The sequence below is a fragment of the Diabrotica virgifera genome, chromosome 5, assembly GCF_917563875.1.
Source record: "Diabrotica virgifera virgifera chromosome 5, PGI_DIABVI_V3a".
Lineage (NCBI taxonomy): Eukaryota > Metazoa > Arthropoda > Insecta > Coleoptera > Chrysomelidae > Diabrotica > Diabrotica virgifera.
In genome coordinates this window covers 110,152,143-110,177,012 of record NC_065447.1, presented here as the reverse complement: position 1 = coordinate 110,177,012, position 24,870 = coordinate 110,152,143, and the positions used below count along the sequence as shown (strand labels likewise).

Below are 24,870 nucleotides of genomic sequence, written 5' to 3'. Positions count from 1 at the left end.
TTCTGAGAACGATTTCTGCAGTGGAAATCGAAATATCACACATTAGTAAATGTAAACGTGATATTTCGATCTTCTTCTTCCTGTGCCACTCCTATAGCAGATTGAAAATCATCAAGGCTACCCTGACCTTGTTTACAGCTGACCTAAAACGTTCATTAGTGGTGCAGCCATCTCAAATTCCGCAACGATGACATTCTTCTACGGCCTGGATACCGTTTTCCTTCTATTTTTCTTTGCATTATATTTTTTTTGAAGTAATACGATATTTTGATAATTTTTATCAAACCAGTAATTGTGTTTTAATCCCATATATACATAATGTTTAAATTATACATGCCACAAGAAGGTAGTTTCAAAACCATATTTGTACTACTTCTCGCTCTATACCTTTTCTGTATTTCATCTCTTCTCTGACCATTACAATCTTTCTGGAATCCATGAAGACTTCATATTTATTGGATAAAATAGTGTCAAGTACATGGCATAGTCTGTGCTGATTTAATTTTCAGTAGTAATAACCCAAGGACATTGATAATTGTTCGAAAAAATTTTATAACAGATTTCGAAAGCTTGTTGCTTGGAAACAGACCGACGCCGTAGGCGGAGGTCTGTTGCCTGTAAGCAACAAGCTTGAGAAAGTTGTTAAAAAATTTTTGAGCATTTATCAATGTTCGAGGGTTATTCGGATAGAAAATTTTTTACTGTAAACACTATTCTTTGGTATATTTGATTCGATAATTTCATTAATATTCTCATCAGTATTACAACCAAATCGTGACATTTTGAAATATTGAATATTTGAAATGTCAAAATCGAAATGAAACGAAATGTAGGTATCCATAGCTACATGATTGAGTGAAAACAGCCCATGGGATCTGTTTTCAGTATAATGTTGGTTTTATTGGTTGTATTCAATCAGATGACCACAAATTAATTGATTTCATTGGATTTCTAATTGACCAAAAATTTTTCAATAATAATACCACTAGTGATTCAATTTTCGCGATAAGTCTGTCGATTTACTTCTAAACGAAACTGAGTTGCTTGAAAACACCATAGTCCTGTCGCCAGGGGGGTACAACGGCCTCCTTAATTCAGATGGACTTACCTAAGTTTTTTTTATATATTTTGACCCGTAGAATACGAATTTTTTGGGTAACAGTTGATCCGGATGTCGATAAGATTGTTATAGACAAAGAACTTGAGGAATTACATAACAGCGGTTTCTCGCAAAACAAAACATATTTTTGTATTTTTTGGGTCATTTTAAGCAAAAAATATTTCAACAAGTTTTTTCGTAGAATGCATAGATTTCGAGATAACCGCGGCTGAACTTTCAAAAAATTAAAAAATTGCAATTTTTGCACCCGAATAACTTTTGATTAAAAAATAAAGTAGCAATTCTGCTTACAGCATTTGAAAGTTTAAGTCAAACTATATCGGTTTTGATTATTTGCATTGCTAAAAATTAATTTTTTTATTGTTAAACTAATCTATAAACACATAGTGTTTCCAGTGCCTAATACATGCGTTTTAACGCATGCTACGTAGAAATTGCCTCGCTTGCACTCGTAGCTTGTTTAACAATAAAATAATAAATTTTTAGCAATGCAAATAATCAAAACCGATATAATTTGACTTAAACTTTCAAATGCGGTAAGCAGAATTGCTACTTTATTTTTTAATCAAAAGTTATTCGGGTTCAAAAATTACAATTTTTCGATTTTTTGAAAGTTCAACCGCGGTTATCTCGAAAACTATGCATTCTACGAAAAAACTTGTAGGAATATTTTTTGCTTAAAATGACCCAAAAAATACAAAAAGATGTTTTGTTTTGCGAGAAATCGCTGTTATGTAATTCCTCAAGTTCTTTGTCTATAACAATCTTATCGACATCCGGATCAATTGTTACCCAAAAAATTCGTATTCTGCGGGTCAAAATATATAAAAAAAACTTGGGTAAGTCCATCTGAATTAAGGAGGCCGTTGTACCCCCCCTGTCGACAGGACTACCACGAGTCCGTAGGACGAGTGGTGTATTCTTTAAGCAACTCGGTTGAGTTTAGAAATAAAAGACAGACTTATAAGATAAATTAAATCACGAGTGGTATTTTATTAGACTATTTCACGAACAAAGTGATAGGTCAAAAATTCAGTAGAATGAGAGGAAGGAATTTAATAATAATACATTTGATCTAGGTAACCCAAATCTACCCATTTTTTGAATAATTCACAATAAGTCATAATCATGAAATATTTATTATAACTATAAATAATTTGTTATAATTATTTTTTACCTATAACAATAAATAGTTGAAGGCCCAGTCTTTTAGAATGAATGCTAGTCTTTCGTTGTTATTTTTTGCATCTAATTTGTAGTTGCGATCCACAAAGAACATCATAAATTGTCTCCATATATAAGATTTAGATTTTCTTGTGTTACTCGGTATATTTTATTCAATGTTTTGGTTTATAACTTCGTTTGAAGTACCACCGAAACGACTCATTTTGACGTATACAGCTACAATAATTTTTTTGGCAAACGTCAAACTTTGCTTTGCGATCGGTATCCATGGTTACGTCGTTGAAAACACGAAGCTGATAGACCAATCAGAATTGAAAGACAGTTGGTGTTTTCGCGATAACACAAGCTGTCTTTGGTTTGTGATTGGTCAGATTATGTGAACATTTTAAGATGAGTGAAATAGTCACTGAAACTGTAACAAAACAGATAATTTTATTGTGTAAATCAAAACTTTTAATATAAGTATTGGTTATTCAACATAGTTTCAAAAGTTATGCATCACCTAAAATTATGCTCATTTTCATATTTGATTTTTTCATGAACAGATTAATGGATTGCCCTAATTTTTTTTATTATTTTAGATTTTTTAGATTTCTCTTTGTTATTTAAACACTTGGGCAAAGGTTTACTCAAACTTATTTTTTGTACTTATACCGGGTAGAAGCACAGAAATGTTTTTTCTTATGTTAAGTTTGAGACACCCTGTAGGGAGGACAAAGTACAAGTATGAGTATATATCGAAATAATATTGTAGTCTTATGTTTTGAGGACATTTTGTTTTTTTAATATCCCTGATATCTCTAGAAAGAAAGAAAATAGACGATTGTATTCTTTAATATGTGTTTTAACTAAAACAAAAGTTTAAGACACCTTGTAGGGAGGAAATGGTACAAAGGTGGGTATACATTGAAATTATATTATTGTGTCCTATTTTGTGAACATTATCTTTTTTGAGTGTCTCTGATGTCTTTAATAACAAAGAAACTAGACGGTTTTACTCTTTAATATGTGTTTTACCTGACGACATGCGATACATGAGGAGGCGATATCTTATCATACACTAAGATGAAGTTATTTCCTATATATAGTGCAAAAGGAACAACGTGTTCAAAGGAAAGGAAATCTGTGAAATGTACCTCTCGCTATTTAAAGAACCCTCACGTAGACACTAAATCCGTACTAACTCTCAAGGAAATTCTACCCCAAAAAATCACGGAACCTCCATTAAACAATCTCGTCTCCACTTACTGGGTCGACAAAAGGTGTCGACCAGAATTGTTACCGTTATGTGCCTTTCTGTTTTTAAAGTTTTGTTAACTGTTTTTTTACTCTTAATTTAGTTTTGTTTCAGTTAAAACACGTCATGTTAAAGAATAACACCTTCAATTTTCTTTGTTTCTAAAGATATCAGGGACATTTAAAAAACAAAATAATCGCAAAACGTAAAACTAAAATACAATTTAGATGTCACCGCTACAGGTTGTCTCAAACTTAAGATAAAAAAACGTTTCTTGTCTTCCAACAATTTTAAGCAACTGTGTAAGTACAAAAAAAAATTTAAAATAATAAAAAAAATAGCGGAATCGGTTAATCTGTTTAAGAAAAAATCAGCTATGAAAATAAACATAATTTTTCTACGGCCGTGCTAAAAGAGCCACTTTCACGCACGTATATCGTTTCCGAAAGTTGCACTTTCCCGCACGGCATGCGTAAAAGTAAATTTTCCCTCACTGCGTGCGGGAAAGTAAAATACCTTGTAATATGGCATTATAATATATTATAATACAAGCAATAAACTAATATTTAGATATTATTTACTAATCATTCATAGGAGATTCTGACCAATAGAAAGCAACAGAAATAAAAATTAAACTGATAATTTTTTAATGATTTTAACTTCCAATCGTATAGTAAGATATTTGATCACGTGTTTAATTCTGTCCAATCAGATTAAAATTTTACTGAGAATTATCTACTGTAGAAAATTACCCATAGAATTTTTTTAAGTAGATTGTTTCTGTTTAATGGCAACCAGTTTCCTAGTTTTGAAAACTGTCACATTTAAGAAAATACCCATAATATACCTATTAAAAAATAATCTCACGAATACCACACGACAGTAAGAATAAATAAGAAAATAATGCTTCATTTTTACTCAAATTTGTTGTCATTGGGCAATAGCCACTCGAGCCCTGCGGGCTCTCGTGTCTATTGCCACACAACAAATTTTCGAAAAACTGTCGCATTATTTTCAATTTATTCTCACTTTCTTGTGATATTATACCCGATTATTTTTGATAATTTGCCGTCGTCACCTATATTACGTCAGATGCCCTTCGTTGCTACGAAAAAATACATTCAGTGACATTAATGACAATTAATGTTTTAAAAATTATAAAAGTGATGACTTTCAACCGTAAAATATTTATAACAACTGTGTTTTTAATTGTACTAATTTGTACCTGCATAAATAAATGACAATAAAATTTTGGTTTTGAACAGTTTTATTCATGAAATAGTCGCAACAAATTACACTCGATCTCTAAAATTAATATAGAATTTTTTTCCCTCGTGACACTTTGACCTAATTTCACTCCCCTTCGGGTCGTGAAATTAAAACTGTCAAAGTGTCACTTGGGAAAAATTCAATAATTTTAGAGCTCTTGTGCAATTACTACTGATTATTTCATTCATAGGAGATTCTGACCAATAGAAAGCTACGGAAATCTAAATTAAACTGATAATTTTTGATAATTTCCGCCGTCAAGTATATTACGTCAGATGCCCTTCGTTGCTATGAAAAAATACATTCAGTGACATTAATGGCAATTAATGTTTTAAAAATTATAAAAGTGATGACTTTCAACCGTAAAATATTTATAACAACTGTGTGTTTAATTGTACTAATTTGTACCTGCATAAATAAATGACAATAAAATTTTGGTTTTGAACAGTTTTATTCATGAAATAATTTTAACAAATTGCACTCGATCTCTAAAATTAATATATAATTTTAGAGCTCTTGTGCAATTACTACTGATTATTTCATTCATAGAAGATTCTGAACAATAGAAAGCTACATAAATCTGAATTAAATCGATAATTTTTGATAATTGCCCGTCGTTAAGTATATTACGTCAGATGCCCTTCGTTGCTACGAAAAAATACATTCAGTGACATTAATGACAATTAATGTTTTAAAAATTATAAAAGTGATGACTTTCAATCGTCAAATATTTATAAAAACTTTGTGTTTAATTGTACTAATTTGTACTTACATAAATAAATTACAATAAAATTTTGGTTTTGAACAGTTTTATTCATGAAATAATCGCAACAAATTGCACTCGAACTCTAAAATTAATATAGAATTTTAGAGCTCTTGTGCAGTTACTACTGATAATTCGATGAAATAAAATTATTTTGCCACAATATTTAAAAGTCAGATCAGTAGACAATTACAATGGTTTTAAACAGTCGTCATGGAAACCAATATCGTCGTCGTGGTAACCCATTATATTGAAAGTTTGGTTTTGCCAACCTTGTCAAAGAATTAATTTGTGTATTTTCAATTCTAAATAACAATTGATATAACTCTATTTTTTGTGGCTTTTTTTAAAACGTACGGCCGTAGAAAAAATAATGTTCCTAACTCATTCGGAAAGTGTATTCCCCGCACTCGACTGCTTGCCCGAACTCCGCTATCTTGTCTCGTGCTTGAAAGTACCACTTTCCGCACTAGTTAGGAAAATGACTATTTAGGTGATGCATAACTTTTCAAACTATATGTATTTATTATCAATATTATCGTACTACTTAAGGTGATACAGTAGCGATCAACAGGTAGCCAAAACGCGTTCCAAGATTGCGGCTGTAATTTTGAATATTTTTTCGAGACATTTGGCACACGTATTCGTAATATAATAAAGAATGGCGGTACAGAGCCCAATTTGAAAAATATATTAATATGTGGAAATTACTCTGTAATTAAATACAATATTAAAAAACGAGCCTGTACCGCCATTAAGAGGAACAAAAAAATACACTTTCTTCAAATAAACTTTTTTATCCGATGCCTAGATTTTGTGTCATTTTGGAACTACTAATGAAATAAAAAAATTTAGTAGTTCCAAAATGACACAAAATCTAGGCATCGGATAAAAAAGTTTATTTGAAGAAAGTGTATTTTTTTGTTCTTCTTAATGGCGGTACAGGCTCGTTATTTTAAATATTGTATTTAATTACAGAGTAATTTCCACATATTAATATATTTTTCAAATTGGGCTCTGTACCGCCATTCTTTGTTATATTACGAATACGTGTGCCAAATATCTCGAAAAAATATTCAAAATTACAGCCGCAATCTTGGAACGCGTTTTCGCTACCTGTTGATCGCTACTGTTTCCTCTTAATATGCGTGCAAGAGATTAAAAAAAATTAATATACTGTTATTATTTGTGTACCTAATTAAAACAACACAAAATATGTAACGAATTATTAAAAATAGTACATATAACACTTTTAACAAACATACATCCAGGATTTAAAACTATATTATCCTTAATTATTATCAAAAGATACAAAATCTCGTCAAGTGATTTTTCATTTATATGTAAAGTTTATTCTATGATCTAATATTTATCTTTATTTTCTCGTCTAGCTCACTACATATCTGTTGCCAAATGTGATATTTTTATTCAAAGTAATCCGCGCTCTTAAGTCTGTCTCCTCAGTTCTCACCAGTCTCAGTCAGAACGTTCGCGCAATTTTTAAAATTTTAGAATATCGGAAAATGACAGCCGACATACTGTTACCGGTGAAATTTAGTTTTTTTTTCTGCCGGGATGATGACGAAATTAATGTGCGCTCAATTGTTATTACGGCCAATTAACAAAAATACTATATAAAATTATGTGACAGTAAACATTAAATAATAATATTAGTGATATTTGTAAAACCAGTGACCATGTAATTGACGTGACTTAATAACCACCAATACCAGTAGTTTAGCAGGACTTTATAACCAATCAAACAGTATTTTATAAACCTCTCTAATATAATTGTAATAATTTTATAAAATCTACGATTCAAATTTTTAAAAACCTACGCTAATAGATAGTGCCAAGTAGTTTCAATTTTAGACTATTTTATTCAGTGGAGTACATATTGTTGAATATATATTTTAATTGAAGAGGAATACAAGAGAGTTTGAAAAACTGCCAAGGAGATTTTAAATCATGGGATACGTGGTCAGGCAACAGTCCTGCAAATGATTTGTGAACGTAATGTCAAGACTGTAATTAAGCTAATAAAAGATGTCTGAGAAAAGAAATTCAAAATTAAAAGCACTAGGTAGAAGTGCCAGTACAGAATCCACAGAGTATTCCATAACAATGGGAAAGTCAGTAAGAAAAAAGAGTAAAAAGGCAAAACCGAAAGAAAGATGGCTGCTTACAAGAAAAACTTGGCGTTATATGGCCGACGCTGGAAGAAAACTAATACCTGATGGTGCTCAAAATAGAGTGGAAGATATTCCGAAAATAGAAGCGTATTTCCAAGAAGTGTGCAAGAAAGAACCAAGATTTCTGTTATGGCGAAAAAATTCCTATCCTGGAGCTATCGGGTTTCGACAGAAGAAAAAAAGAGTTTCTAGGAAAGGTGGTAGTTGCCGAAATGCTGTATCTGCTGATGAGGTGAGTTTAGGTAAACCTGACAAACCAACAAGACCTACTCATCTTGCCATTGAGCATACTTCTACAGGAAAATTCGACGTAAGAAGATTAAAAGAAGAATTCCTAAGTCGTAATGGTAACCCTTCGGGATATTCCAGCTATGATCAAAAGATGAGCCCCACAGGAGCACCAGAGGAAACAGCAGAAGATAAGCAACTTATAAACATGTTGGAACAATATCTCTCTTTGGGAAAAGAAGAAACGGTGCCCGAAAAAGCAAAAGCAGATTTTAACTATCAAGATCTAGTAGACAAACTACAACGACACTTAACACTATACGGTGGAGATTACTACAGCGCTGGACATTCATCACATTTGCCATCTCAACATACTCAACATGCTCAACATGCTCAACATGCTCAACATACTCAACATGTTCATTTTGAAGGTGATCACATGCAAAGATCCTTGCTTGATACTTTAAGTCGTTACTATGGTCAATCCACAAATAGAGACAAAATAATCAGTGATTTATTGACGGATAGAAGGGCCTTAGAAAAACTATACTTCGAGTTACGAAAAACGAAAGGCTTTAGGGGAAGCCGAGGTGGTACTGGCTATACTACGTCTTTTGCCTATGGACCTCAAAGAAGCAATTATGAAAATACGTCTCTTAAGAGGCTTCTAAAAGAAAAAGAAAGCCCTTCGACCCCAACTCATCCTCCACCATTAATAGAGGTGGAAACGGCTACAGCGGAACCTTCCTTTCACAACTGGGGTACACAAACGTTACCGATACCGGAAGCTGTACTGCAAAAAGTTGAAGAAGATTATAGAAAACTTCAGGAAGAAAGAGGAGACGAAGTACCAACGAAAGACGGTAAATCATTTCGTAGAAGAAGTAGTGTAGATAACGACGACATATCGCAATCAGTAAGTGATACCATAAAACGTTACCTTAGGATGGCCCGTAAAAAAAGTGTAGATGTGGACAAAGTGGACAGATTTAAGAGAGTGAATTACGACAGAAATTTACGCAATATTAAAGCAAAAGGTGAAATTACTAAACCCGGTGATGACGATGGTTTAAATAAAGGTTGTCAAACCAACGAGGAATGGATTTTAACGTATCGCGATTTAAAATTTTCTGACTTGTACGATGTTTCGGACGTGGAGAGCAGATTTTCGAGCTCTAGAAGTAGTATAGATATTGGGGTGGTAGATGAGGGTGCAAAATCTCTGCCTTCATCTCCTCCCTCAGCGAAAAGTGGGCATTCATTTTTAAGTCAATTATTGCATGGTAAACACGACAAGCATGATAAAAGTGATAAATCTTCTTCAGCAGTGACCAGCGGTGCCACCATGCAGAAGAGCAAATCCTCTTCTAGTGTGATGCACCATGGCAGTAGGTTGATGGCGAAGAAAATATTTAAGTCAAGGTCCAAAAGCCAAACTAGGTCAACGCATCCTTGTAGTTGGACTCCGCAGGTGAGTATTTTATATATTTTAGTCTTAAGTAGTAGCCCTTTTGATAATATAGATTGCCTTATATTTCTTTTTATCTATTTTTTTGTACAATTGTGAAATTTAGTTTATAATTTCTTTTAAAAAAAGTTTTCTTCTTCTTCTTCTTCTTCTTCTTTCTTGTATGTATTACACACCTTTTCTTGATCTGACAATACTTCTTTGTGCATTTGGTGACTTATCTCGTGCTATTCGCATTGTCATATCCTCTGCAATTCTACTAATGTGTTCGTTCCACTCCTGTTTCCGTTTTGTCACCCATCCATTTGTCTTCTAATTGCATGTTCTTCTTATGTTTTCGCTTCTCTCCCTATCCAGCAGACTTTTCCCTGATATTCGTCGAAGTATTTTCATCTCTGTTTCTAGCACTCGTCTCGTTTTAGATGTGTCAGGTCTTGTGTCTCCGCCGTATATGTCAATATAGGTCTAATTGCTGCATTATAGATTCTTGCTTTTGTGTCCTGTCTTAGGTGTTTGTTCTTCCAGATTGTGTCATTAGGAGATCCCGACGCTTTACTTGCTTTTAAGCTTTGTTGTCGTACTTCTTCTTTAACATCTCCTTAACTAGTTATATCCATTCCCAGATATCTAAACCTTGCTTCCTGCTTTATTATTTTCCCATCAATTTCGATTTTACATCGTAGTGGGTTTTTAGATGTTGTCATACACTTGGCTTTTTATGCTGATATTATTATATTGTATTTTTTGGCTGTTGTATTGAAGATGTGTATTAATCTTCTGACTCGGCGATTAATGTGGCGTCGTCTGCATAACATAATATTTGGATTTATTTGTTCCCCATTCTGTAACCATGACCTTTACGTACTACTTGTATTATTTCGTCCATTATTATAATAAAGACCAGTGGGCTTAACGAGTCACCTTGTCTGACTCCGCTTTGTACTGGTATAAACTGTGTTAGTTTTCCATTTATCTTTGCCTGTATTTTATTATGGAATGACATTATGTTTTCGATGGTTTGTATAATATTGATTATTATGTTTCTTCTATACTGTAGGTGTAAGAGGTCTTCGACTTGGATGCGATCGAAAGCCTTTGTCAGGCCTATAAAACATAGATATGCTGGTTTATTGTACCTACTCGACGGCCTTTTCTGTGATTTGTCTTAGTACAAACACGGCGTCTTCGCAGGATCTTCCGCAGCTGAATCATTGTTGTTCATCTGATAAAGTTGTTAGTTTATTGATTTTGTTGATAAGGACTTTTTTGGTAAGCTGAAGTGCGGTGTTCAGTAGATTTATACCTCTATAATTAATGAGGTCTTCATTATTGAGTTTAAAAATAATATTGAATCTCTTTAATTCTCTAGGAGTATTTGTACATCACCACTTTCTATTATCAACAATTTATTATCAGAATATATTTTTTGTGTTTGTATCCTAGCTGTTTTGTATAAATACATAATGCTATGCAGTATCTCTTTTTGAGCGCTGATATTTTTAGACTTACTTTGTATCATCTACTTCTACACCTCTACATGTGTATCTAAAAAAATTAAATCTACCCAGTTGTCGACTTCTTGTCTATCTATTTCATTTTGCACTATTCATGCACCGATTTTCCTTCCTTGCAAAATTTGTTACTCCTTAATTTATATAACTTTTTATAGGCGAGCGGCACAGTCCTAATTTGAGGTTTAGAAATCGAAAAAGCGACCGTGATAGGCAAATGGCAAATTTTGGTCATTCTTTATGATTTCGAGGTCGCTGAATCCGAATATGAATTTATTTTTATCTAGAATTTGTGGAATACGTTCAAAAATCAAATTTTATGCAAAAATGCGAAAAATCAATTTTGATGATTTTTCATATTCACCTTGCTGTATCTGTGGTCGCTGTAAATATTTCCTTTTAAAAATTTTACTGGACCATCCTTGAAGAATTTAGATAACAACGAGATTTTTCAGAAATGTATAAACAAATTAAAAGAGAAGCTGTTAGTTTTTAAACATTTGGCCGTCAGATATCGTTAGTTTCATGTTTACTTAAAAAATATGTTTGACAAACTTTTTAGTTTATAATTTTAATTAACACAGTATTAAAACATAAGTCATGAAGAAGTTTTTTGGAAAATTTCAAGTTAAAATATGCAATAGGAAAAAAGATATGTGACTTTATAAACGAGTGGCACTCCCCAAAAATAAACGCTTATTTCTCGATATATTGACCACGGTGTGGTGAATAGCTAATTTTCTTCTTACTTTATGTTCTTGATGGTTCTGAAAACGAAAATGAGGTTTATTTTGAATTTTAGATAGGGGAACATTGTCAAAATTGCAATATTTCCATAAAAATAAAAAAAAAAATTAAATCACGTTTTTCTTAAAATCAAAACTTGCACCATTTTTTTTTTCTATAAAATATTTTGTTCTTTGTACCCTATGTTTCAACATAACCTTTGATTAAAAAGCTAAATTTCAAATTTTGTTACTCAAATTTTGCCATTAAACTGTGCAATTCAGGAATCTGCACTTTTTACTTTAAACAATTCATAACTTTTAATATAATAAGACCGAAAGATTCCAACAGATTCCATTGTCTTCAAAAAGGTTAGAAATATATACAATAAAAATTTCAGAAAAAAGTATTAAAATAGAACAGATTTGTAGCGAGTTAAACGCAAAATAAAATCGTGATTTAATTTTTTTTTTATTTTCAGGATAAAATTGCGATTTTGACTATGTTCCCCCACGTAAATTTCAAAATAAACCTAATTTTCGTTTTCATCACTATCAAAAACATAAAATATGACCAAAATTAGCCATTCACCACACCGTGGTCAATAATTCGAGAAATAAGCGTTTTGTTGGGGTGTGCTGCTCGTCTATAAAATAACATAACTTTTTTTCTATTACATATTTTGAGTTAAAATTTTCGAGAAATCTTCTTCATGAACTATGTATGTTTTATTGCTGTGTTCCTTAAAATTATCAACTAAAAAGTTTGTCACACAACTTTTTTAAGTAAACATGAAACTAACGAAATCAGACGACAGAATGTTTAAAAATTAACAACTCCTCTTTTAATCTGTTTAAAGAAACCACAAAAATTTTTTTGAAATTAGATATTTGATAAAATACAATACCTATTATAATGATTGACGATACACTACGTTATCGGTATTGAATAAATAATTACTATTATTTTATCCACATTTAGCCATACGGCTCACACTCTCCCTAAGGGGAAAACTGACTCATCCCAGATACCTACGGTATCAAAAGAATTGAGCTCTGGTGCGACTATTTATGTGTTATCGAGGTGTATCTCCCAAAAGTTTTCGTACACATCTGGCCGTTCCGAGTAGTACAGCTTTTTGCATGGTCACATAAAGATGTTCATTTAGACCCAGCTTTTTTATGCTTTCGAGGAGGTTCTTCGAAATGACTCCAGTAGTAGACATAATAATATGTATCGTTGGGTACTTTGCATTCTCCATTGTCTTCGTATTTGAATTTCCAGGTCTCTGTATTTGGCGATCTTTTCAGTAAATTTAGTACGTAGATTATTGTTGTTAGGTATCGCCACATTTTTCAACGAAAACTTTTCGTTTATAAATTTGCAAAAGTCTGTGTGTTATTGCGTTGCCGCTCCTGCAATACTTAGAGCAGGTGTATCGATGGATTCTTATGTAGTTTTGCCTTCTGAATCCAAATCTGAAAACGGAATTTCGATATATCTAACCGTCTTCGAGATAGTCGACCTCAAAGTCTAAAATGTGACGTCACAATCCGGTTATTTCCTACAGACGCACTAAACGTCAGCTCAAATGGTTGATTAGGAAGTAGGCTACTTTTGTTTTAAATCTCGATTTGCCAAGCATAGGTTATTTACATTTGAGTTTGACACTTCGTGAATGTCAAACTAAATTTTAAATTAAGTATTAATAAAATATCAATGACATTTGATAGTGAATTTAATTATTATATAAAATAAATAAGATGTCCAAAAATACAATTTAAGTATAAATATTTTAAAAGCAATAATTTATTAACAGTTTTAAAAAGGTTTATACCACTATAAATACGGCCTCCCCTTTATGATAAATGGACTGTTCCATTTGCCATAAAATTAAAATATTATGTATACCTAGTCGTTCCCTAAACTCGATACAACTGGCTAGTGATTGTAAAAGGTAATTTTTTTGTGTTTTGAGAATTTTGCCGAAATTGGCAAAACTACACTAATTATTTAGTAATAATTATTAACAATTTAGAAATTATTTTTTTGTCGAATTGGCAAAATTATTGACTAAAATCACTAGCCAGTATTGTGCCTGTGTACATCCTTCTAATGGAAAAAATATTTGAAGATTTTTCTCAAATTATGGATACCAAGAACATTTTCATTTATAACTCTTTTATTTTTAATTTGACAAATTTTCCAAAGATTTTTCTCAAATTATGGATACCAAGAACATTTTCATTTATAACTCTTTTATTTTTAATTTGACAAATAAAAGTTATTCTTCATAAAAAGCTCTTCATGTTCTAAGATTTATGATGCAACCATCATATATAGGGTTTCCCAAAAGTAGGGGAACGGTCGAATATTTCGCGAAATAAACATCGGATGGAAAAACTGAAAAATACGTGTTCAATCATTTTCAAAAATCTATTGAATGACACCAAACACCAACTCCCACTACACCCCCTGGAGGTGGGGTGGGGGGTAACTTTAAAATCTTAAACAGGAACCCCTAGTTTTTCTTGCAGATTTGCATTCGTTACGTAAAAGTAAGTAACTTTTATCCAAGACATTTTTTCGAACTGTGGATAGATGGCGCTATAATTGGGAAAAACGATTTATCGTGATACCATAGGTAAAATATAGAAACGGTCTAATATCTCGAGAAATACACTTCCAAATAAGAAACTAAAAAACAGGTTTTTAATATTTTTCGAAAACCTATCGACACAGACTAAACATGACCCTCCAACCACCCCCTGGAGGTGGGGTATGGGGTAACTTTAAAATCTTAAATAGCAACCCCCACTTTTTATTGCAGATTCGAATTCGTCATGAAAAGTTAAGCAACATTTATTCGAAACATTTTTTAAAAATGCTGATAGATGGCGCTAATAAATCGTATTTTTCCAATTAAAGCGCAATCTATCAACAATTCTAAAAAATGTTTCGAATAAATGTTGCTTAGTTTTTCATGACAAATCCGAATCTGTAATAAAAAGTGGGGTTGCTATTTAATATTTTAAAGTTACCCCCCACCCCACCTCCAGGGGGTGGGTTGGAGGTTTTCGAAAAGTATTAAAAAATTTGTTTGGTTTCTCATTTGGAAGTGTATTTCTCGAGATATTAGACCGTTTCTGTAATTTACCTATGGTATCAGGATAAATCGTTTTTCCCAATTATAGCGCCATCTATCCACAGTTCGAAAAAATGTCTTGAATAAAAGTTGCTTACTTTTACGTAACGAATCCAAATCTGCAAGAAAATCTAGGGGTTTCCATTTGAGATTTTAAAGTTACCCCCCACCTCACCTCCAGGGGTGTAGTGGAGGTTGGTGTTTGGTGTCATTGGATAGATTTTTTAAAATGATTGAACACGTATTTTTCAGTTTTTCGATCAGATGTTCAGTTCGCGAAATATTCGACCGTTCCACTACTTTTGGGATACCTTGTATAAAATTTTATTAATTTTATACGAGGTATATAAAAAATATGAATTTCGATCAAGAGTAAACTACCTTTATAGTTCATAACATTTAAATTAGAATGATATAATTGCACATTAAAACATAATTATTAATTCTAAACTACTTTTCATAATAGCAATTTTCCATATTGTGAATTAAAATACGTAAATATACAAAGTTTTCGTTGTGACAATTCTCGCATTTTCAGCTTGTTTTTTTATGTAATTATGTTTATTTAAAAATCTACATAATTAAAAGAGTATTAAGTAAATTTGTTCCCTGTTTTTGGGCATGAAGAAGAGACTTCCAATGATGTCTCATCTTATTCTATTTATGTTAAAGTGTTAAAATAGGTCCTGAGGCCAGGTTCTATCTATTCTCCTTGTGACAGGGCCATTATGGAATAATTCCTTTACTAACTCATTGTCATGGTGAATGGTACACTCGTTTTGTGATTCCGAGGCTCGATGGATTTCTTCTCTGATGAAAGGTATATTTAAGTCTTTGGATGATATTCAGTGATGTTGACTTTGCACAGCCCCAGAGGTGTAGTCCGTAGTACCAAATAGGTTTGAGTATTGCTTTGTATAGAAGAATTTTTTTTTTGATGTTGAGTTTTGATCTGTGTCCAAGGAGCCAATACATTTGCCGAAATTTTAAGTCTAGTTGTCTTCTTTTAGTCTGTATATGTTTTTCCAAGTAAGACGTTGGTCAAGATGGAGGCCAAGGTATTTAGCGTCTGTTACTGTTGGTATTCGTACATTTTCCATTCTTACAGGTGGGCATGTGTTGTGGCTATTTGTAAACGTTATTTGAGATGATTTTGTTTTATTTACTTTTGTTCGCTATTTTGTGTACCATTCAATGAGTATGTCCAGATGGTGTTGCAGGTCTTGTGAGGCTTGTATGTGATCTTCATTTACCGCTAGTATTGCTACGTCATCAGCAAAGGAAGCGATCCTAGTATTATGAGACTCTGGTATATCGGATGTGTAGCGGCTGTGTAGAGTGAGAAAATCAGCGGCCCGAGAACACTACCTTGCGGAACTATCGTATCTAAACTAAGGTATCGCCACATCAGTTAGTGTTCTTTGTCTTGTTAATTTATTAACTACATAGTACGACATCTAGTCTATTATGAGCCACTGTTTGATCTGTGAGTACAGTGCGGTCCCAGTATAGCATACTCTCATGGACGTATTGATAATATGGGAGATGGTCCGTTTGGAGTAGTCCCAGCTTGATAGCTATCTCCTGATGAAGGATCTTTCCTACTAAGTTATGCCGTTTCTTGTATTCAGTTGCAGCAAATTCCTGGTAGCCCCCTGTAAGATGTTGGATGGTTTCTTGGGCTTGACATTCATATCGGCGTTTGGCGGTTTGGACCTGATGGTCTTTGACGATATATTTCAGGTAATTTTTGGTTGGTATAACCTGATCCTGAATGACCAGTAACGTTCCTTTAGTTTCGGGGAACATTTTTCCTGATGTCACCAACAGTTCGACGCTGTATTGTTGACATAGTCTTGGCTAACCTCATTGGGATGTCGCCCGTGCAGAGGTTACCCATCCAGGTGCGCATTTTTCCGTCTTTTGTAAGGTGATTTATGCGCATTTCTGGTTTCCTCAGTTTGATCGATGTTGTGTCATCTACTGCGCAGATCGCGCGATGAAGAATAGAGGTCTTAGCTTGCATCTGAAAATAAGTTCTTAAATTTGTTTATCTAATGGCTCACATATATCCATAGGTCCTCTTCCTCCTAGATTCCGTGGTAATGTCGTTCTTTCTACTGTAGTTCAAGGATGGTGTTTTTGTGACTTTGTGAGGTGTGTTCTTAGTTTTTGATAAAGATTCTTGATGTCCGTTTTTTTCCACTTAACAATGCCAAACGAATAGCTAAGCTCAGAACATGCGTAGGTAGGTGTTTAGTGCCTTACACAAATTTCTATTGTTAAGGTGTGAACGAAGCAGCTGTTTTACCCTTCGTATAAACTCCGCGGTTGCTTCAATTTTCATTTGCTTATGGTTTGCGAGTTTCGTATAGAGTACTAATTTCATAATTGATAACACGATTCTTTCTATGATCATTCACAACAAAAAATATATTTAAGTTTATTAATTTTATAACGCAAATAAATTAAGTAGTTTGTCAGTTTGTTTACATATTGAGAACTGTCAAAGCGCATATTTATAATTGACTCGCCATTGGTCACTGCGCGTGTGCCACCTTCATCGCGAATGAAATGTCGCGATTCTATTGGTTAAAAATCTGTATCGTAATGAAAATCTGTATCATAATGAAGTTCATTATGATACAGGTAGTGAAATTATAATTGATATACCGGGTGTCCACTTATATTTTCCCCCATTTTAACTTCTAAACGGCTTAAGATAAAAATATGCGGTTTTCACTGAAATGTTTTATTTTAGTAAAAGTTTGGTCGGAATGAATTGAATTTTTTATATCGGTTTCAAAAATGAAATAAAATATGGCGAATTTTTGAAAAAAACGTTGACTTTTTTTTAATAGAACACCCAGTATATTCTTTTGTAAATTGAAAGAAAGGTCATTCACCTATCTAGCGATATAAATTTTTTCAAAATCGGTTGTCAAATCGCTGAGTAATTAATTTTTAAAATGAGAGGTGCAACGTGGATATCACATACCTACCTAAATAACATAACTAACCAAGTTATGTGATTTCATCTCATTTTAAAAATTAATTGCTCAGTCATTTGACAACCGATATAAAAATTTTTTATATCGCTGGATAGATAAATGACCGTTTTTTCAAGTTTTTAGGTAAGTGACCATTTTTTATATCGCTTTTAAATAAAAATGGCGGATTTTTGAAAAAAAATAACGTTGCTGACTTTTTTATTAAAACACCCAGTATATTTTGATGTATCTTGAAAAAACGGTCATTTACCTATCCAGCGATATAAAATTTTTTAAAATCGGTTGCCAAATGACAGCAATTAGTTTTTAAAATGAGAGATGCAATGTGGAAATCACATAACATAATATCATTTTGCTCAGTTATGTTATTTAGGTATGTGATATCAACGTTGCACCCCTCATTTTAAAAATTAATTACTCAGTGATTTGACAACCCATTTTGAAAACCTTTATATCGCTGGATAGGTGAATGACCTTTTTTTCAATTTACAAAAAAATATACTGGGTGTCCCATTAAAAAAAAGTCAACAACGTTTTTTTCAAAAATCCGCCATTTTTCTTTCGCATTTCAAAGCGATATAAAAAATTCAATACATTCAGAAAAATCTTTTACTAAAATGAAACATTTCAGCGAAAACCGCATATTTCTATCTTGAGCCGTTTAGAAGTTATAGGCAGTTAGAATGGGGCTAAATATAAGTGGACACCCGGTATTATAGTATGAGAATAGAAAAGAATGATTTTTAATAAAAAATATTTAAAATATGGGATCAGAATCAAAGTAATTATATTACTATTGGCCTCTTGGTACTTTCCATGGATGTCATCTAGGCTATTAAGATAAAGAGTTTTAATGTTTAACATGTTCAAAAATCAAATTTTATGCCAAAATGAGAAAAATAAAGTTTGATGATTTTTCAACTTTACCTCATTGTATCTTTGGTCGCTGTAAATATTTCCCTTTGAACATTTTACTGCCTCATCTTTAAAGTATTTAGATAACAATGAGATTTGTTCAAAATGTTTAATTTGTTATAAATCTGTAGATGTTACATTAATATAGAGTTATAAGAGGCCCTTTTGTTTTATTCTAAAATATTTCTCAGATATAAGATTGCGAAAGTTCCGCGTTATCTCGACATAAACTTTGTAAAATAAACATGCCCGTTAAAACTTTATCAAAAGCATACGCTACATACAAAAAGACAGTGGTACTTATAATTAAATGTTTTTTGGTAATATTTGTGTTATGCTTTTATCTTGTGAACTTGGCCAATTTCCTATTTATAAAGTCAAATATTTGAATCATATTATTTTTGTCTGAAATTGTTATGTTTACTCTTTGGTAAGAATCTTCTTGGTCCAAGAGCTGTGAGACATTTTTGATTAGGTATTTTAGGCAACCTGAAAATTTTTCAGGTGACTCTTCCATGATAACTTAATACAAAAATGCCGGTCTGGCTGGAGGATAGCGGTTATTTTCCCCAAAAGTCCCCCCAAAGTTAAACAAAAGGGTAAAAATTGTTATTACAAAAAATATCATTGACCTGACTTTAAAGTAAATTTAAATATTCAAATATAAAGAAAATAAACAGGCCAGGCGATTTGAGGGCCATCTTAACTGTGCAAGATACTTGCATGGGCGCTCCAGGAATATTTTCAGGGGATGTATCTGAACTTCAGAAGATTTCATCTGAATCTGTACATACTATTAACGAGTATAAAATATACAACTATACATGCATAGTGTTAAAACTTAATACATAATTTGTTTAATCCTAAATAAGGTGGCAATGACATATTTGCTGATATTTTGTAAGTTGCCGATTGTCAGAATGACAAGATCCAATAATTCAATTTCATTACGTACACCAACGAATGTATTTTAGACGAAGAATAAATTTAATAAATTGAAGATAAATTCCTTTTATTAGAACCACAAAAATAATACAGTCCACCCAAGATATTTATACATATTTTTTGGTCCTTCGAGCCGGATATTTTGAAAGTCAATTGCAACGATCTATTGAAGAAGAAGCCACAAGCGAAGTCTATAGTAGCAGTCAGTGGCCCAGTCAAGTAGTGAACAATTTTAAAGAAATTATTACACAAAGAGGTGATATTCAATAAAATCAATTGCAACAATCTATTGAAGAAGAAGCCACAAGCGAAGTCTATAGTAGCAGTCAGTGGCCCAGTCAAGTAGTGAACTATTTAGAGAAATTATTACACAAAGAGGTGACATTCAGTCTACAAACGAATTGGTCAACTATAAATTACAGTTCAAGAACGCTATTAAAATTATAACACGAAGATATCCTTTTAAACTATTTTCTGATCATATTACTGTAATTAAGGGTTTGCAGTTTTACATTATTTTGATTACCCCCTTTTTTCAACTTTAAAACGATTATTTTGAAGTCATTTAGAATATCTATTTTTGAATATTTGTCAAATTGACATTTCGATAACAGTTCCAGTTACTTAGAACTTGGAACTGATTTCATTTAACGTTGGTGTACATTTCTAGGTCAATATTGCATTTTTTCCTATTATTTCAAAATTGATACAATTTTCAAGTAAAATACAATTATTTTTGATGAAATAATGTGTCCATTTACCATTGCACAATAATTACACTTGGGATACTATTTCCATAAGTTCAAGTTCAAGTTTCAAGTTCAATATAAGTTCAATTTTAACAGGTCTACTTATACCTGTTTTCAATCAATTGCCAATTTACCATTTCTATATTACGAGGTACGATTATACGAGGATTACGAGGTAGATACAATATTACCTCTATAACAATACAAATACAATTATTGTCAAAGGTCTATTTATACCTTTGTCAAACCATTGCTAGATTACAATTTTAACAGGTCTATTTATACCTGTTTTCGATCAATTGCCAATTTACCATTTCTATATAACGAGGTCGAGGTACGAGGATTACGAGGTATTACGATTTTACTTCTATACGAATACAAATACGAATAAAAATACGAATACAAATAATACAAATACAAATACGAAAAATACAATTATTGTCATAGGTCTATTTATACCTTTGTCAAACCATTGCTAGATTACAATTTTAACAGGTCTATTTATACCTGTTTTCAATCAATTGCCAATTTACCATTTCTATATTACGAGGTACGATTATACGAGGATTACGAGGTAGATACGATATTACCTCTGTTACAATACAAATACAATTATTGTCAAAGGTCTATTTATACCTTTGTCAAACCATTGCTAGATTACAATTTCTATTTAGCCTATATTTCCATTTTGATTATTAATATGTCTATTAAACAATTAATAAGAAACAGAAATTCATTGACTCAAGAACTAGCAATGTTAAATGAATTTGCTACAAGTATAGATACCAATTTGCCTACTATTTCAGATGTAGAATACAGGTTAACTGGTTACAATGATTTATTACAAGAATTTAATCAACTGCAGAGAACTATAGAGGAGAAATGTGATGAAACAGATCTAGAGACTCATTATGAAACACGAAAGCAATTTAAAACATCATTTTTTGATGCTATGGCAATATTAATGAACTATGTGAATAAAAATGCAATTAATGTTACTAATGGTACAACTTTCCCCAATTCAAATCAATCTTTTGACTATATAAAAAATAACTTTTTACCAAAAATAAAATCAAATATAAGCCATACCAAAGATCAGTGTAGACTAGATAATTGTAAAAAATTTTCAAAAAAGCATAGTACATTGCTGCACATTGATTCTCAAATTAAATCAACAATAATTTTAGAGCCATCTACTAGTCAAACAAATTTATTAGTTGAAAATAAGATTCCAGTTACACAAGTTTTGCTGCCTACTGTAACATTTCAAGGTAAGGATAAATACAACAATTTTCATAAAGCTAGAGCAATTTTAGACAGTGGTGCACAATCAAATTTATTCACTGAGCCTTTTTGTCAAAAAATTAATATTCCATTGATCAATAGACATATTCCAATTATCGGTATTAACCAATCTGAAAGCATTACTCATAAAAAAAGCAGCATCAATATAATTTCAAGCAATAAACAGTTTTCTACAATTTTGAACTGTCCAGTAGTACCAAGTATTAGCACTGCTACTCCATCATATGTCTTAAACAATTCTCTGTGGCGCATTCCTGAAAATATTAAATTGTCAGATCCGTCTCATTATGAGCCAGTATGCATAGACATACTAATTGGAGCTAGTGAATTTTGGTTTTTGCTATCAAAAGGCCAAATAAAATTAGGGAAAAACTTACCAATTTTACAAAATACAATGCTATGTTGGACAGTAGCAGGCTTAGCACCAATATCAAAACCCATTTCAAGTCAACACATTTTCAATTTTTCTGTTATTGAAAGTTTAGATGAGCAATTAAAAAGGTTTTGGGAATTAGAAAAAATTCCTGAAAGTAACTTTTTATCACAAGATTATATTGAAAGTAAACAATTATTCTTAAATACTACATCTAAAGCTCCCAATGGACAATTCACTGTTAAATTGCCATTTAAATATCCTCCAGAAATATTAGGCAATTTCTTTGATACTGCGGTAAAACGCTTCTATTTTCTCGAAAAAATACTCACAACCAATCCAAAGTTAAAATACTTATACAAGCAATTTATTGATGGATATCAAGAATTTGGTCAATTATTCAATGTTACAAGGACTATTGATACACAATTTCAAACCTATTACTTTCTTCATCATAGTGTATACAAAGAATCAAGTCTCACTACTAAACTAAAAGTAGTTTTCGATGGAAGCTGTAAAACTACTAGTGGTTTGTCTCTTAAGGATATACAATATGTGGGTCCTAAGATCCAAAGTAATATATTTCCTATTTTAATCAAATTCAAACAATACATTTACGCAGTTTCAGCAGATGTCAGCAAAATATATGGACAAATTCAAATGATCCCTGAACATGAATCACTACAAAGAATTATCTGGAGAGATGATCCAGAGAGAGAACTTCAGGTTTTGCAGTTAAGTACAGTCACATATGGCACTTCAGCTGCTCCATATCTAGCCATACGATGTTTAAATCAGTTAGGTATTGATCATTCAAATAAATACCCACTTTCTTCCAAAACTGTTTTAAAGGACTTCTATGTAAACGATCTATTAACTGGTGCCAAGGAGCTTCAAACACTTAAACTTCTGTGTCAACAAATTTGTTCTATTTTAAATTCGGGCCATTTTCAACTTCGAAAGTGGATTTCTAATTCACAGTCTTTGTTAAATGAACTTGCAGACAACAATGTTTTCAACTCAATTCTCATGTTAGGAGAAAATGAATCATCTAAAACTTTAGGCATTCAGTGGCTTAGTCAACCAGATTTGTTTATTACACCTTCAGACCATGTTACAAAAAGAACAATTATTCTATCTTATATTTCCAAAATTTATGATCGATTAGGATTGCTTAGCTCATGTATTATAATAGCAAGAATTATTATTCAAGAGTTATGGTCTAAAGAATTACTATGGGATGAACATATTCCTAAAAACTTGTGGAAAACTTGGCATGAATTTTATGTTCAATTAAAAAACCTTAACAAACTACAAAAGATTTCTATAAATAAAGGAACTCTTAATGCAAGTAAACTCAATAGTGTTACAATGAAACTTAATAAATCAGCCCAAATTGAGTCATTTTATGATATTATTCACATTCTAAATACCAATAAACAATTACCAAAGCATTATAAAATACGTTCATTGCAACTTTTTATTGATGAGGTTGGTGTCTTGCGTGTAGGAGGCAGGTTACGTTTTACTTTGCTTAACTTTGACATAAAACATCCAAAATTATTATGTTCAAAGCATCCATTATCACACCTCATAATTAAACACAAAAAAATACACTCTTACATGCAGGAACTCAATCACTTTTGTCTTCTATTAGACAAAAATATTGGATAAGAGGAGCAAAAAATCTACTAGCTAAAAGGTTTATAAAAGACTATATGATATGCTTTAAGGAAAAGCCTACTCTCTGTACAGCACTCATGTCTAACTTACTTGACAAACGTGTTTTGCAATCATTTCCCTTTCAGCATAGTGGTATAGATTATGCTGGTCCATTTTCAATTGCAGATAGAAAGGGAAGAGGTAAACTAATTACCAAATGCTATATATGTGTTTTTGTATGTTTTTCAACCAAGTCAATACATCTTGAATTAGTTTCAAATTTAACGAGTGAAAATTTTGTGGCATGTTTACGTAGATTTATTTCAAGACGAGGTATGCCTTCAAATATATACTCAGATAATGGTACTACTTTTATAGGTGCCTACAATGAACTTAAGGAGTTGGGTCAATTTTTACAACAGCATCAAGATGTTGTTTTAGATTTTGCAGCAAATCAGGGTTTCATCTGGCATTTTATACCTCCATACTCTCCCAATTTTGGTGGCCTATGGGAGGCTGCTGTCAAAAGTACAAAATTTCATTTTAAAAGAATTTTGAAAGATGCAATATTGACATATGAAGAGTTTAATACACTATTAATTCAAATTGAAGGAATATTAAATTGCAGACCTTTATTTGCATTATCCAATGATCCTCATGACCTAAATCCTCTAACTCCTTCACACTTTCTTATTGGACGGATCATCACAGACCCTCCTGATGCTGATTTTCAAGAAGTTCCATCTAACCGACTATCTAGACTTCAATTTGTACAACAACTGAAGCAACAATTCTGGAATCGGTTTTCTAAAGACTATGTTACTCAACTACACAAGCAGTATAAATGGAACGAACCTGCATTTCCAATATTGGTGGACAGTCTTGTCCTCATCAAGAATAACCAGTTACCATCTTTCCGATGGAACATTGGACGAGTGTTAAAATTTTTTCCTGGAAAAGACAATATCTCTAGGGTAGCGGAAGTTCGGACGTCCAATGGTGTTTTAAAACGATCTATTAGAGACCTCTGTTTACTACCATTACAGGACTCGCATGTGTAATGTAG

General features: G+C 32.2%; 1 protein-coding gene across 1 annotated transcript in view; it reads left to right on the top strand.

Annotated features, from left to right (window-relative positions):
* The first annotated feature begins 7,027 nt into the window (after nucleotides 1-7,027).
* Nucleotides 7,028-24,870, top strand: part of LOC126885093 (uncharacterized) — a 275,171-nt gene continuing 257,328 nt past the window's right edge. The window contains exon 1 of the mRNA XM_050651517.1: nucleotides 7,028-9,465. Coding sequence (XP_050507474.1) covers nucleotides 7,621-9,465 — 1,845 coding nt within the window. The 5' untranslated portion in view covers nucleotides 7,028-7,620. The remainder of the gene's footprint in view (nucleotides 9,466-24,870) is intronic.